Source organism: Phalacrocorax aristotelis, chromosome 9, assembly GCF_949628215.1.
Source record: "Phalacrocorax aristotelis chromosome 9, bGulAri2.1, whole genome shotgun sequence".
Lineage (NCBI taxonomy): Eukaryota > Metazoa > Chordata > Aves > Suliformes > Phalacrocoracidae > Phalacrocorax > Phalacrocorax aristotelis.
The window spans coordinates 15,271,942-15,288,833 of record NC_134284.1 but is presented as its reverse complement, the minus strand read 5'-3'; the positions used below and the strand labels follow the sequence as shown (position 1 = coordinate 15,288,833).

The window sequence follows — 16,892 nt, the reverse complement described above, 5'->3', positions numbered from 1 at the left end:
TGTCTGGAACTCTATACATCGGAAGGATGTTAGTGCTAGTTTTGACTTTGCATTTGACCCTGTTCTGTGCACGGGTGTGTTTATATATGCATGGACTTATATTTATTTTTTCATAACAATATGCATTGGCTCCACATGGAAATATTAGGCATAGACAGAGAAAGCATTTGTCTAGATCTTTTGTTCTTAAATGTATCAGCAGATTCTTTCAACAGACTTAAAGAAGACTTCTATAACTTTTATAATGAAGCTCACAATATATTTTCCTCTCTAAAGGCTTTAAGGAAGCAAGATGCTAAAGCAGATGAAACAGAAGAACTAATGAAAAATAAACTTGTGAAATATGAAAGTGAAAAGAACCAAGTAAGATTTAATTTTCTCCTTTCTTGTTTGGCTTTAAAAAGTGTATAGTGTCATGTGTTACAGTATGTACTTCCTTTTTCAGAGAAACCAGCTGGATAAAACTTTCTTTAATCTTTAAGATAATGGGGGTGGTTTTGGTTGTCTTTTTTGTTTGTGGTTGTTTTTGTTTTTGTTTTTTTTTTTTGCATCAGAGGCACTGTGAACATAGCTATCTGTCCTTTTTAGTTATAGTGTGTTACTTCTAACAACTCTTCCATCCTGCCAGGCAGACTAGTTCATAACTTTGGGATTATCCTTGATTCTTTCTCTGATTTGTCTCTGAATTGATACATAGTCTGCTGTTGGTTATTTGCAGCAGATCAAAGATGGAGCTTTTCTTCATCCTTGAACTAACGCATGCTAGTTATTTTGCACAGAGGTTACTATTAATTACTCTCACTGAACTATCTGTTGCCATATATCTCTCTTCCTGTTCATAGGAGATAAGATTTCTTATTTCTGTTCTGGCAGGATGCTAGGGTCATATTACACTTTTTCTAGCTTTATTTCCTCTTACATCAAGTTTTAGCCTTTTTGTCAATACTTTCAAAGTTATACCCCTTCATGCTAAACCATCTACATAGTGTTTTATGTTACGTTACTCCATTCCATTAATGCTGGTCCTGTTTACTTTGCCTGTTTGCCAGCCTCTCAACATCCTCTTTGAGATTGTTATCTCTGCAATAACAATTTCCGCTGTCAAAAACTATATTTGTTTCTATGTGGATCTTTGTGATCTTTGAACTATTATGGTAGAAGTCAAAATATTTTGTAGCTTTTATTGTCTGGTGTTTTCTAAATGGTCATCAGTTTGCTGACTATTTCTGATTAAACATTTTTTAATTCCCTTAATATTACACTTTTAGGAAAAATTCTAATTGTAAGAAATTCTAGGCACTTCAATTTTTCAGTCATCTTGTTTCCAGAATAATTCAAATACATCTTCTTGCACAACACAGAAAAAGCACAGAATTCACCAATTACCAGTTCTACCAATGCATGCAATGTTTAACACTTTTGTAATGAATAAACTATGTAAAAAAGGTGACTTCAAAAGTTAAGTCATTGTTAATTTTAATTTGAGTTTGAAAGTATGTTTCAAATCCAGGGACAATGTTTTTGAAACTTTTAAAAAAAGTTTATTTTCCTTTCTTTTACTTCTAACCCAGTAAAAATTTGCTTTCGTGCTTTTTTGTTTTTGACTATATATACCACCCTGTGTCTTCATGTGATATAGAATATTGTACAAAAATTATAAACTGTGAGTTAAATTCTCTTTATGTAATTTAAACAAATATAGCAGGGATTTAGTCCAAATGAAAGTTAGCTTTAAGATTTTGGACAAATAAGAACACTGTGTATATTATACCTTGTTTTAGATAGATACTTCTATGGATTAATTTGTGCCAAAATTAAATAGTTAAAATACACTCTTGTACTATGATGCATACATTGCTTTTCTTTCTTCTTAATCTTCTGTAATAAAAGCTTGAGCAGGAATTGGAGCGGTCCCGGAAAAAGTTGAACGAATCGGAAGGCAGTAGAGAAGCACTTTTGCGTCAGGTAACTGTTGGGTGTCGTGAAAAACCTAAAATTTTCATATTAGGCTGTGTCAGTCTTTTTGCTTAATCTTCCTATCTCACACTCTGATAACATTGTTTTGGGAAGGGAAGAAGGAGATACAGAATGACAGGTTTAAAAGTAAAACATGTGGACTGAGTTCTTATACTTTTTCTGATTTCCAAACTTTTATGTTCATATGTATATATATATATGTGTGTTCATATATATTATGTATGTTCATACAGAATAATTATAGTTGTGGTAGTAGTTATGGTACTTTTTAAGTATATAAACACTGCCATTCATAGTATGCTTTAGAATAACTTCTATATTGTTATTGTTATGCAAAGCACATGCTATAATTGGTGAATTCAGATGAACCCGTGACCTAGAAGCATTTGCTGTGTTGTATGCTAACATGTAACAAAAATATATAAAAAACAAACACCTGAAAACATATTTAAAGTGTGCTCTGAACAATATCTATTGATGCACATATGAATAAATCTAGAAGTTGCAGGAACCTGGATTATAACTTCTGAAAAGTGTCCTTTCTTCTAAACGTTGCTAATTGTTCCTTCTTTCAGAGGAGCTGGGGAAAAAGGTAGAAGTAAATAGGGAGGAGGCATCTGGCATACTTACCTGTTAGCATTATTAGCACTCGTTGTTTGACTTGTATATCTAGCAGAAGTTTGAGCTGGCTGTATTACTGTTTGGAATCTAACTCGCTGTGCATGGAATATAGTGCTATATCACATAAAATTAATATGAAGTAGATCTATTTTCCTTCAATTCAATTTTAGCATGTCATATTTTCTTAATTTTCCTGTATACAATATCATCTTTGTAAGTGCTAGACTGTATATCATAGAAAGGAAAATGTAAAAAGCTCTTATGTTTCTTAAGAATAAGTACATTGTATTTTTAATGAGTAGAAATTAAATAAAATATATTGCATATTAAATTTGTAAACATATTTTCATTAGCAATGTAAAAAGGCTGTTGCGGCATGTAAAATGGTGGCATTTTCTTTGGTCTAGAGAAATTAATGCCCATCTGTGGTCAACAGAACAAATTAAAATGTTTCCTTTAATTTTGAATAACCACTTTGTGGCCTATAATTAGGAAGTAATTTGTCTTTTTGCTTACCATCTACAGTACTCTATTTATTTATAAATTTCAGTTGTGTGTAGTCTCTTTTGGGTTTTTTGTAGTTTTTATTAGAAGTACACTATTTACTCTTCTGTTTTTCGTAAAACATCTGATACTTGTACATGCATTTTAGATTGAGGATCTTCGTTCCCAACTTTTGAGAGCAGAAGAAGACCGAGTAGAGTTGCAACATCAAATTTCACATGTTGCTACACACCGCCAGAGCTGCCAGGATGTACAAGATGATGACAGGAGAATTAGAACAGGTACAACTCTCAAATTATGCACTGGACATCAGGAAATTAGTTAGTTAGCCTGGACGTTAGTTCTGTCTTTGAGTTTCAGTCTAATTCTTCTAGTGTTTCAACAAAAACATCCATTTAACACCTCAGCTTTAAGTTAATAAGTACTGGCACCTGAATATTAACAAATAAATAGCAATGAGGGTTAAAATTTAGGAAGAAATACCATGATTTGCATGGTTAAATGAAATTTATTAGAGACAATTTTAGCAGAGTGGATAGTGTTTTTACAGAAGAAAAACTTTTGAAGTATTTTTAGTAATTTTTCTGAAACTTTACATTTCAGTCTATTTGCAGTTTAAATTCTGCCATCTTGAAAATCATAGTGAAGTCATCTATGTAGGTAGTTGATAAGACTAATGAATTTCTGGTAGAATTTTGAAGGGGTAACAAAATGTTCCAGAGAGGTTAAGGAAATTTTCCTGTATGATGCAGTCAGAGCTTCCGTTTGCAGTATGTTAGAATTTTAGAGATGGAACAATTATATTTAGAAGAAAAATATTTTAAACAATTTCAAGATGTAATTGCATATTAAATTACCACTTTAGCAAGGTCTTCACTACATTGTTAGTTATCTATCTGTATTAAACTTTTCAAACATAATCAGAAAGGCATTAGAGAAAGTCTATCTTTCTCCTTATTAACATAGAAATGTATTACTCAAGATAATAGAGGAATGGTGACTCCGAGTCCAGTGTCTCTGTGAATGTTTAATTGGTTTGGTTAATGACTTCTTTTTATATTTTCATACTTCAGCTACTAAGTTATCTTGGTTATTTTAATAAGACTGTGACTCCCTGTTTTACTAATCTCATACAGGGCACTGGAAAATGGCTAGATTTTGTACATGTCTTAGCTTCAGAAATGTAACACAAAATAGTAATTTTAATAGTTTTTCTCCAGTCATGTTAATGTATCTGCTAAATGTGAATTTATTTGAAACGATATGCCTTTCATGTTAATGAAAGTGTATTTTAATTTTTCCGTTTGTTTTATAAGTATAAATCAAAACCGTTGTAAAAATATGAAGAAAACTTTGAAAATTTACTGGAGCTATTAAAATATACACATCTATTTATATAATTTATGAAGTTGTTTCTCCTTAGTGTTGTTTCTGTTTCTGCAAAGATGCATAGGAAGAATACAAATGGAGATTTTCTTTGTGTCTAGTAGTTGTTTATGACTAAATACCTTTGAATTTCTGGTTGAGGAAATTTACAGCTTACTCTCATCAAGAAATCTATTGTAGTTGTAGGATTCAGACATAAAATTCACAGATAGTGTGACCTCCAAATCAGGAAGTATTACTCTGGTGGAATAAAATCCTGGCCTTGAAGTTTGTGGCCAAGCTTCACTTACACCAGGCTTTCCCCATTGTTTCTTCCATTCTATTTTATTTTGTTCTTTGGTGTTTTTTTTGTAGTTTTGGAGTTGTTTATCTTTGATTTTTTTTTTTTTCTTCCTTGGCAGGAGGGGAGAAGGGAAAACCCCCATAAAATGACTAGATAAACAGAAATACTGTCTCATTTAATAAAAGTTATGTTGTAGTACAGCTATTTTTCACAAGTCTTTGATCTAAAGAAATAGTTGTAGAATAGTCTCAAGCAGAGGAGAAAATTGCCAAAAGAGAAATGAGGAAAAAAGAATGTACCACAAGTTGGTGTTTCTACTGGGCCTGTTTTTCTGTTCTTACTATTTTATAGTAGCTGAAAGATATGAGAGAGAGAAGCAAGAACTGGAGAAACATATTTTAGAGCTTAAAGCAAAGCTCAGTCATAATGCTGTAATGTCAGAGGTAGAAGAACTGAGGAGATGCATAGAGCGTAAGGACAAGGAGAAAGCACAGCTTTTAATGCACATACAGGTAAGTTGTTTGTTTGTGGGGGTTTTCTGTTTGGTTGGTTTAAATTTCCCATATGTTTAAGGGAGGTGTTGTACCAGGTTAGGGAATAACCTTTAAAACTAAGAGTAACTGTTGTGCTCTTCATGATTTATTCTTTAAATAACTTTGAAAGGGGATCTGAGTTTGCAGAGGTTTGTCTCTTCCATCTTGATAATAAACCAAAAAAGGTGTTTGCTATTGCCCATGAATTCATGGTTTGGATTACTTCTCTTTCCCATGTGCAAAGAAGAGGTGATCTGATTTTATCAGTAGTTACCATTAATAATGGTTTCTGGAATTACTTTTGTAAGTTAGTATTTACTTCCGTATTCCCTATTCCATCACACTTCAGAACTAAAGTTTAAACCAACTGGAATACCTTGTTCTATGACAGGGTGCAGTAGAGTAATAAAAATAGATCATAACTGCTCTTTTTTTAGCAATTAGATAATATAATTATTATACTAATAAGTATTAGCATTCTTGTTTATGGTAACCACATACTCTTTTCACAGAGAATCACTTTAAATAGTAACAGCAGTCTCTGAGACTGGAATTTTGGTTAGAAGACTTTTACCTTGAACACAAAATGAGATATAAGGAGACATAACCTTTTATTTAAGACAGGAGATTTCTGTATTTTTGGATCTTGTTTAGATTTGTCATTGGTAGTAATATCCTTGAACAGTAACTGTTTTCTACTGCCTTTCATGGCTGTCAAGAGAAATGAGGATATTTTCAAAACCCTATGTGGGATTTCAGTAGTCAAGTGCATAATATTTGTTGTACTTGTATTGGGGCATTTTGTTTTGTGTTTTTTTTTCTAATGAATGTACTCTTCTTTCAAATGGTGTTGTATCACTTCAGAAATGCAAAAGTAGGAATTTTTTTGTCGTCTTAGACATACAGGACTATACTGTTCAGTTTACATCTGCTGCTGTTTTCCCTTGTTGACTTCGGTGCTGATTTAAATCAAACTAATACATTAAATTACAATTGGAAAAAGAAGTCTCACAATAAGTTTGTACATGCTTTATGAAAATTGGATATTGAACAGCTTTAAAAAAAAACACTAGAGTGCTTCTACAGAGGATAAGGCAAGCAGAACTCACTTGCTGATGCCCATCAGCATTTGTGTTCTATCTGGCCAATGCAACCTCAGCCTAACCCAAAACATGCTGGTTTTTCGTTTTGTGGCACTTGAGAAATTCCAGTTACTTTGGCAGAAGTTAATGGGATAAAAACCCATAGAAAATTAATTTTTTTGAACTTCTGCTTGTAGAACATGCTTTCTTGAGGATCAGAATGATTTTCTAATACTAATTTCCTGCTCTGTGAAAATACTGATGGAAGAATGCTCAGCTGGCGTCATTGTCATTGCTCTGAGTTAGAAATCTTTGACTTCCCTGATTATCTCAACAGAAAACACTTTGTACTTCTTATCTGCTTCCCACTGCAATTCTCCTACACAGGCAGTAACAGGAAAATAGCTAGTATGTTTTTCTTTTAATGAGACATCAAGGAATGCAAGGATGTGAATTTCTAAACTTATGTACTAACAAAGCATTTTGTCAAGCCTGTTCTAACAGCTGCTCCTATCAGATAGTCCGATTCCCAGCTGGAAGTGACCAGTCATGTTTGACTTGAGTGTAGTTTATCTTTAGAGGGGAGGATGTAACTGCGCTTGCCTCTGGTATACATACGATATTAGAAATTTCTTTTGATTTAAATAAATGTCATTGTTTTCAACAATTTAAGTTGTGCTGTACTTTTAGTCCCTGACAGTTGCCATAAAATCACGATATGATGTAAAATGGAGAGAATGAAAAGATTATAATCATATTCTTAAACTCATGTTTAGAAGTGAGTTCAATCTGAAATTAATTTTTAAATTTAGTAGAAACTTCTATTTCAGTTGCTGTAGTTTTACCTTAGGGTGCTTACGTAAGATCTTGCAAATATATACAACTACCTTAAGTATATTTTTCTGCATGGAACCACATATATGTGGGGCTGTTGTAGCTGACTATTATTGCTAAGGAATTAAACCAAGTCCAAAAACTTTAAAGATGCAATACTTCAGTTTCTCCATAAGTGTTTTCAGACTCTTTTATGCCTGTGAAATTGTTTTCTAAGTACCACTTATTCTAATTAGGTCGAAGCAGTCTTACAGTATTGTCCAGTAGAGCATAACAGCAGACAGCTTGTTTAAATATTTCAAATTTTCTGATGGACAGTTTTATTTGTTTTTTTAAGATTAGAATTCTTCAGTAATATCAGTCTTTCAGTCTAATGAAGACTGATGAAGATCTTACCCTCATTAAAATTAATTTTGTGGCTTTTTCATCTTACAGAATCATGGAATCATTAAGGTTGGAAAAGATCTCTAAGATCATCAAGTCCAACTGTCAAACCAACACTACCATGTCTCCTAAACCATGCCCTGAAGTGCCATGTCACATGTTTTTTGAACCCCTTCAGGGGCAGCCTGATCCAATGCCTGACCACTCTTTCAGTACAGAAATTTTTCCTAATATCCAATCTAAAACTCCCCTGATGCAACTTGAGGCTGTTTCCTTTTGTCCTTTTATTAGTAACTTGGGAGAAGAGACCAGCACCCACCTCACTACAACCTCTTTTCAGGTAGTTGTAGAGAGCATTGAGGTCTCCCCTCAGCCTCTTCTCCAGACTAAACAACCCCAGCTCCCTCAGCTGCTCCTCATAAGACTTGTTCTCCAGATCCTTCACCAACTTCGTTGCCCTTCTCTGGACACGCTCCAGCAACTTAATGTCCTTGTAGTGAGGGGCCCAAACCTGAACACAGTATTCAAGGTGTGGCCTCACCAGTGCCGAGTACGGGGCGTGATCACCTCCCTGCTCCTGCTGGCCACGCTATTCCTGATACAAGCCAGGATGCTGTTGGCCGCCTTGGCCACCTGAGCACACTGCTGGCTCATGTTCAGCTGGGTTTCAACCAACACCCCCAGATCCTTTTCTGCTGGGCATCTCTTCAGCCACTCTTCCCCAAGCCTGTAGCGTTGCATGGGGTTGTTGTGACCCAAGTGCAGAACCCGGCTTCATCTTCTAAAGCTTCTAAAGATGAAAACTGTTAGCCAATTATCATTATGTTAGCCAATTTAAATATCTGAAAATTAATAAGTAACACTTTTCTAAATTTAAAGAGATATTCTTATAACAGAAATCAATACCTTTGCAGACCAGCCTGTATCACCATGTCAATGGAGTTCAAATGCTGAAACAGTGAAATAGGTAGCTCTGAAATGTATAGATGCTATTCACTTTGATAAAGTTTCTGTCTAAAATCAGGTATCAACTTGGGAGGGGTGAAAGGTGTGTTAGCTGTACCTTATATTTTCAGTTCAGGCTTTAGATAAAATACGGAAGGAGGCATCAGTTTAACAAATCGATTTTGTGCCATATACCTTTTACTGAATGAATACACTTCTTGACAGACTGAATGTATGTATCTTCGATTATTCAATTTCAGAATTTATGCTTACATGAAAAATCTAAACCCTCTGATTTAATGGTTCTTGATGGTTAGATACAATATGATTGTGTAATGGTTTTTGGCAAGAGAGAGAGATCAGATTGTGGTGAATAATATTTGAGCTCTGCATTCAGGAAAAAGTAGTAAGAAATAATTAGGTGCGTGGTTTGGATAGCAGTGTTGAAAACAGTATCAATGACAAGCAGTATGGTTACACAGCATCAGAATCTGGCAACTGCACTGCTGAGATACAGGGCAGAAAAAAGAGGGAGAAAAATACATATAAATCTACTTTAGGTGACTAATGTAATTAGTGTGGCTTTCTGTATTCTTATCAGTATAAAAAGTTTGCACATAACTGATATAGGGTATTCTGCAATTGTATTCTGCAAATTGTAGCAAATGAGTGATCCTCACTTGCATTTTAAACGTCCATGAAAGTTTTAAGTAATGTTGTGCTGAATACACTGTTTTCTGTACCTAGAATGAATTTTGTTTCGGAGTTTGTGGTGATTTTATTTTTAAATTAGTTGTTGAAAATGCAGGTCACAAAGTATTGTATGTATAGTCAAGCTAGGGACTAGAAGTCCGAAGTACATGAGTTGCCAGAATGGTGGCAGTGTCACATGTTTAATGCCTGTGGTGGCTAGTTTGCACTTCAGATAATTAACTAGGCTCTAACTGGAAAATGTTGGCCTGTTTCTCTGCCTCCAGTTTCTTATGAAAGTTGAAAGCTAGATTACACATTAGGATGTTGGATATGTAGAAAACTAGATGCACAAGTGTTTTACTTGGGGTAAAGGTTGCGTCTTTTTTTGCGTTTGTTAATCACCTCTGTTCTGTGTCATCTCTAGCCAGAGCCTGTCAATTGAAACGTCTGTGGTGGTGTTGCAGTCTGAGCGCTGGTACAAACTTTAATCGGTTTTGAAAAAATTACTTGCATTCTGATCTCTAAAGCATTAATAAGCTGTACCCCAGAATTTAATAACTAATCTTAATGACATTTTTAAGTGTTCTATGAATGTAATTATCTTTTATAAAAATATTAAAGCCAGAAGGAGAGTATTTGATGCTATGTTGACATGAGTATTCTACTACCTTCCCCCTTGGTTCTCTTAACAGTGGAACTATGAAAATGCAGCAATAAAATTAATCAGTTTAGAAAAATTGGGGCCCAGAATTACCTTGTGTAAAGACTGAGAAGAAACAATGTACCACAGCCAGGATTTTCTATAGTAACCACAGTGCAAAACATGCTAACAGTTGCTGTACAGTATATACAATACCTTTTAAAAACAAACTGTTTTGAATATCCTGGGTTGCTTCTGTCAGGAGAACCTCCATACTGTTGTAACGTATGCTGCCGAATATAGCCATGCTTCTGTTGCATCCAGAGAACTTAACGAGTTCCCTGGGTGACTGACCTTCAGCCACAAAAGACAACAGATGCTCCTTGGAATCTGGAGTCTTAATCTATAAAGGTGGGATTTCTCGTCTTCATAAATTTTTTTTTGAATCATAGATGTTTAGCAGTTCGCTACTTGGAAGAGAAACTCAGGTGTCCAAGGAAGGTGATTTTTTTCCTCTTTTTCTAGTAAGTCTAGCCTCCTAACATATATTTCTTGTCCTTTCTCTTAGATTCCTACTCTTGCTTACTACAGTCACAACTGAGGCAGATAAAATTGGATGAATGTTTCCAAAAAAGAAAAACCAAACAACCCCCACCCCATCTCTATGTTCCTGTCTTGTAGAAATCCTTAAAATAATTATATTCTGCATTTACCTAGAAGGATAATTCCAAGGTAGGAATGTGAAAATTAGGGTATATTCTGCAAGTTCTAAAGTAAGCATTACTCTGCCATAATAAAAAGGCAGCCTGCAAAGCTCAGGAGACACCCGTATCTGGTGGAACCCCTGTCAGTATGTGCACCAACATGGTTGTGACATTGAGCTTGTTGTCCAGACTTCAGTAATACAGAACTGAAGAGGATATCTTCGACCATGTTCCATTAGACATCGGCCTGCTGACAACTTTAAGCTCTAAGTTTAAACAGTTTCCCAAAACAAAAATGGAGACTGAGATCTTTGATAATTCCAAATTCTCTAGCACTAACAGGGCTCTGGGCACTGTGAATGTAAACAGATGCAGAAGCTGGATTAAGGTGTAGTCTGTGGAAAGGACTGATGTTTCTCTTTGACCAGTTCCTTCAAATCCCACAACTCTTGAGGGTGAGAACAAACTTATCTGTGTTGTGTTCGGTTTTTCATTTGTCTTTTAATGGCACTTTCTTTATCTTCTGTATGCTGTGACATCCTAATGAAGGGCAACTCCTTTCCCACAAGTAACACAGTATTTCACCCTCAATGGTAATGGAGAAAAAAAACCCCCAAAAACCAACAAAAAACCCCAAACAGACCAGCCTCCCAAACAAACTAACAACAACAACAAAAAAATCACAAACCCCCTGTGGTACAACACTTCATTATGATACCAGAATAGGTCCTCACAGTGTCTGACCCAGCCTCTACCTGAATTTCAGCCTATGCTGAACTTGTATTCAGTACTGCTCTGGCCACAGCTACAGTAGAATGTGCATGCAAACAGCTCTGCAAAGAAAACAGTCAATCTATGTGCCTTACATTAATGAGAATATTTTATGAGGTATTGTCTGCATGCATATTTAATGCCCATTGCATCAGAGGTTCTGTGGCTGAGAGTAGAATGAGGCTGAAGGGAGACATCCTACAGATGTCTCTGTACAAATGACATAAAACATGATGGGGAAATAGGGGTACCTACTTACTCCAGGTGTTGTTATTTTAATGTTCAAGACTGACCATATGTGCATCCAGAGTAGGATGCAGATGTAAAAATTATCTGCAAGACACTTCATTTTAAGAAAAAACAGATGGCCTTCAAGACTGAAGGTCTTGACAAGCTTATGAATAATAGGCACATGGTATTTACTTTATAAAATATTATATATTAAATCTAATGTTTTTTGAAAATATGCTAAAATGGAAGATATGATGCTATGCATCTAGCTTAATTGTCAGTTATTTTTAGTCGTAAAGATTGTTTGGAAAATTAAAATCTTCAGTTTATACGGTCATCATTATGAAATGAAACTGCAAGATCATACTTTCACAGCCCACCACTGCCAAGCACAATGTTCTTCCAATGACAACAGTAATTTGCATAATTATTTCTTACTATCAAAACAATCCTAATTATCATAAGATCAAAATTAGGCATTAAAAGTGTACAGTAGTCTTAACTTGCTTAATGGAGTTTTGTGTTTTGTTAACTATTTACTATATGCTGATAGTACAGTTCCACAAAAACTAGTAATCAGTCATTTTCTGAGCAGCGTTTGCCTGAAAAAGGGGTATCATATTCAGCAAGGTATGCTCTACTGACCCTGTTGATTGTTATTTCCAATCATTAATGAAAACTGTGTCCTTTAAGATGGTTCTGTTGACCTCTAGATGTTCATTTTTGTAAAGGCTTGCTTCAAATCGACACAGTGACATGTGTGCAAGCAGGTAATGACAAATGGCAGAGATTACTTGCCTGTAACTGTTCTGTTAGAAATATTATTTTAAAAATGATAAACAATCAGTCATCCTACTTTTTTCACAGAATGCCTAGAAATTGGGATTTTGTGTTGGGATTTTCCAAGGAACCAAAAAGCAGGACCATAGTCTTGGTTTTTATAGACACTTAAGCTCTGTACGTGGACAGTGAGATTTGAGGTGCGCTGCTACAGATACTGAAGCAAAAAAAAAACCCCAACAAACCAAAATCTAACAAGTAGTGCTTGTGAATGTATGTATACGCCATACCTGGAAAGGCTTGCTTTCTGGAAAACTTATCCCTCTGTGTATAGATGGGAAATATAAATTCATACCAAATTTTTTACTTCCTTATTTTTAAGACAGCCTATGTCTGAAAAGTTGCTTATTTAATGTTTTAAATAACAATATGGCAAACCTTTATAGATCAGACAATTTTGACAACTGCATACATATTAACATATGTGTTTATCCTATAGCAAAATAGGTATTCAAAAGTACAGGTACATTTGGGACCCCTGTTATAATATAAAAACAAAGAGTGTAGAGACCCACCATTTCTCTGTCCCCTTGCTTTACACGGAAAGTTGCCTGAAATGTTGATTATCTATGCTGCTGTTTTCCAGCTGACTTCAACTGTTTTGCTTGCTTAACTTTTTAAAGTAAAGGGCAAACTATTTGCAAAGATCTATTTTCTTTTCAGAAACTGTAAAAATAAAGCATTAAAATTCACACTATATTAGTACATCCATGTCAAAGGTCATTTTTCCTCCTCGTGCAAATAGCTCGTCTTGATAAATTAGTTGTGCTTCAAGATAAACATCTAAAGTGTTTCAATATTTTTTATTTTACTGTAAATCAATAAATTAGAGATGAAGATTTGCTTCTACACAGTGAAATGAATGTTTACAATTAATTGAACATTGTTTTATGTGTTTGAGCTTAGACTCATATTTCATTAAAAAGGGTGTGGGAACAGTAGTTCTATTAATGAAGTGTGTTCTCTGTGGAAATTCTAGATAAATAACCATTTTTTAAGGATGTGGAATTGGATAGTACATCAATTTAGGCTGACATCCTCTATGGTTACTCCAGAAAGACATGAAATGAGAAGTGGTAATAGTATGTATAATCACATGACTAAGAAGAAATGGTGACCCATTTTATAAAAATCTATGGAAGGCTAAATCGAATGTCTGACTGTATTTTATTGGGCTATTTTTAACTTCTGGTACATCCCGAATTTAAATCCTTACTTTAAAGAAATATTGTAATTACTGTTTTCATTTTAAATTAAGCTCCTTTTGAAAATTTTGCTAATTGTAGCTTGTGAGGGTTTTTTGGTTGGTTGTTTTGTCTTATGAATCAAGACTTTTTGCAAGGTTGGGCCAGGTCATTTTGCCTGATGAACTTGAAATACATGTTTAAATATTAGTGAAGCAGAATATACATTAGAGAAAAAAAACACATATGGAACTGTAAATCTAGAAAGACTTTCCTGTTTTCATTTTGCCACCTGTGAAGATTTACTGCTGACTGTTCCATAATGTGTTTTCCTATTGTTTTATTATCTGTATCTTAGTTGTGTCTAAAGCAGGAATATTCATCCTACAGGTGAGCAACTGATTGTCCAGTGGATAATCCTACTCCTGTTCTGCGTCACGGGTACAAGTAGCAAGTTGGACTGATTGTTTTCTTGACAGTGTCAGTCCATTCCTGTCTGTATTTTCAGGCAGTACCACAGTCTGTCATGTTCGGGTGCACACGTGCAGTCTTTCCAGGACAGCAAATTATATCCTGAGAAGGCTGGTACAATTCACTGTCTCCCAGGAAGTAATGGCCAGGTTTGGAGGGGAGAGAAAGAGGGAAAACAAAACAAAAAACAAAACCACCCACAAAAGAAAACCCAATCAACAAACCCAAGTCACTGCCCCACCATGCCCCTAACTGTGTGGAAGGACTTTTGTCTCAAGAGTTGTTCTATGTACATTTCTAAAATCACTTATTCTTTCCTAGGCAAAGTATTTTTCCCTTGTCCCTTCTGAATTACACACTATTTCAGACTACATCTCCAATTTGTTTCAGTTGTTCTGAAATCTAATCCTCTTCTCTATAGTTTTTCCATCTCTTGAAGCTTGATAATATCTTTGACTGCAGAGCAGGCCTATTAAATTCATCTAAGTCATTAATGAAAATATTGAATGGTATGAGAGCAGTCTAAATAGGCCTGAAATACAGAATACTGATGTGAAATTCTACATGATGATCTTAATAAAACTCAGTTTTGCTTGTGAAGCTTCAATAACTTGTTTCTGAATATGCCCTTGTAGAAGGTATACAGAAAACATTTCTCCTGACCTGCTTATGAGACTGTCCTGAGAAATATCATCAGACTCAAGATAGGCAGTGCTTGTTACTTTTAAAATGTATGGTTTCAATTTCATTCAGGATTGAAAGGTCAACTAATATCAGCTCTAACATGCTTGCTACATTTTCAAGCATCTTTGCACTTTGTTCTGGAAACATCTACCAAGCTGCTCTTATTCTCTTTATATTTGCCAGTGCTTTCCAAAATACCCTTATTCAGCATTTTGCTTCCATAAAAGCAACCAGCATAAAACTGTTAACAACTAGGTTATGTACTGTAGATTACTTTGTTGTGGTGAATGCTAGTCTTTCCTTGCCAATTTTCATTTTCATCTCATCTCATTACATCTTACTACTTGCTTTATTCCATATTTGTCTAGTGTGTAAGATCTGAGCATCATTGTCAAAGATTCCTTCTCAAATTTAAAATATAAATATTAACAAGAACAACCAGAAGTGGAACAAATGCAGAAAATAAAATATGGGATAGAGTAGCCATGTATTTTATGTCTTGTGTTGAATTTCTTTACCATTGCAGAGGGGGAGATTTTGTGGGTTAACAGGGCTTTCCCTGGTAGTTAAGGAGATCTTGTATGCTATTCATGTTTTAGATAGAAATGTGATTTAATATTGCTGTATGTTATTTGATAAGGTTTCATATTGTGTATCTCGAGTTTGAATTTTCATATTTTGCTATGATGATTCTAGGTGTTAACATCTGACCTGGAAAACAGGGAGAAGCAGCAGGAAAAAATGCTGGACCAGCTAAAGGAGATACAGAGTTGCTACAAGGCTTGTGAGAATGGACGTAGACAAACTGAACTCCAGTCTGCTGAGCTAGCTCAACAGGTTGAAGAGAGTACCAAGGAAGCAGAACGGTACCTGACTGAATTCAAGCATTCAGAGGCACTCAGGCTGGAGACTGAGAAAAAAAGAGAAGATTTGAAGGTCAGAGCACAGGAAACAATCCGCCAATGGAAGTTAAAATGTAAGAAGCTGGATTGTGAGGTTGAAAAACAAAATGAAACTATCACCCAACTGATGGACAAGAACAGTCAGGTAAGACTGGGGTTTTTTTGTACCCTTTTCATTTGTTTTAGAAATGAAGATAAGGAGTTTACTTAAGCAACTCATGACTTAAACCACTTTCTGCCTTAAGTTCTGGACCAAATTATCTGGTGAACTACAAACAGCTAATAGGTGGCAATATTTTTTTAGCTCTTATGGAGTTCCACATTCTCTTCTTTACGCGGTATTTATTCCAGTTTCTTCACTTAATCAAAGCTTTGTTCTTGTAAAGAAGAAAGTTTCTTTGACTGTTACTTTTACTTTATCTTTTCAATTGACAGTTACCATAGCTTATTTCTAGTTAATATTTAAGGAAATAATGTGTTGTTTTTTTGTAAAAAATTTTTAATTCCATTAATTACCCATGTTCAAGTTATGCATTGTGTCATGTAGTGGACAGTGGTCACATCTTTAAAAGTAGGTGTTTACCTTCACAGTGTATGTCAGATTGGTTACAGACCGTAACACCATACGAACTTTGGCACAACTAACATATTTTTAATGCCATTCTGTATCTAAGCTTTTATCAGCCTCTAGGATTAGTAATGACATGTTTTATTGACAATAAAAACTACAGGTTCTGAAATATCACAAGGACTGCAACTCAGTTTGGATTTGATATTTGGAGGCAGAAAAGTAGATATTTCTTATTTGAGAATGTGCAGAGATTTTGGCAAAATCTTGAGATTTTAGTAAAAAAAGGCACTCTTACCTCCATTTGGGATTAACAGTAGATATGCTGCTAACACCTACCATGCAGTTCCTAGGTTTTTCCATTCATATGGGTAGAGAGTCTGTGTTCCTTTTTTTTTAACTTCTTTTTTTTTTCCCAATGCTTTTCATATATGTTTTGTTTCAGCTTCTTCCTTATATTTTTCAGAACTTTTTATTTGAAAAAATCTATATGAGAGCAACGAAGGGCTTCATCTTCAAAATAAAACATCTTTGTCCTTTTCATTTGCCTTTGTTTAGTGTGGCAAGTCACTCATTCCTCTCTTCCTAGTCTTACAAAGTTTCTCAGGAAAAAACAGCGGGTATGGGGTTTTCTGTTGTGTGGTGTGGTTTTTGG

General features: G+C 34.9%; 1 protein-coding gene across 9 annotated transcripts in view; it reads left to right on the top strand.

The window, feature by feature from the left end:
- CEP128 (centrosomal protein 128) overlaps positions 1–16,892 on the top strand; it is a 144,176-nt gene that overhangs the window by 32,074 nt on the left and 95,210 nt on the right. For 7 of the 9 annotated variants that reach the window (XM_075103641.1, XM_075103640.1, XM_075103638.1 and 4 more), the window contains 5 exons: positions 277–363; positions 1,891–1,965; positions 3,251–3,383; positions 5,123–5,283; positions 15,464–15,814. In XM_075103641.1, the coding sequence (XP_074959742.1) occupies positions 277–363; positions 1,891–1,965; positions 3,251–3,383; positions 5,123–5,283; positions 15,464–15,814 (807 nt within the window). The remainder of the gene's footprint in view (positions 1–276; positions 364–1,890; positions 1,966–3,250; positions 3,384–5,122; positions 5,284–15,463; positions 15,815–16,892) is intronic. The other 2 variants (XM_075103642.1, XM_075103647.1) reach the window with 1 other exon arrangement.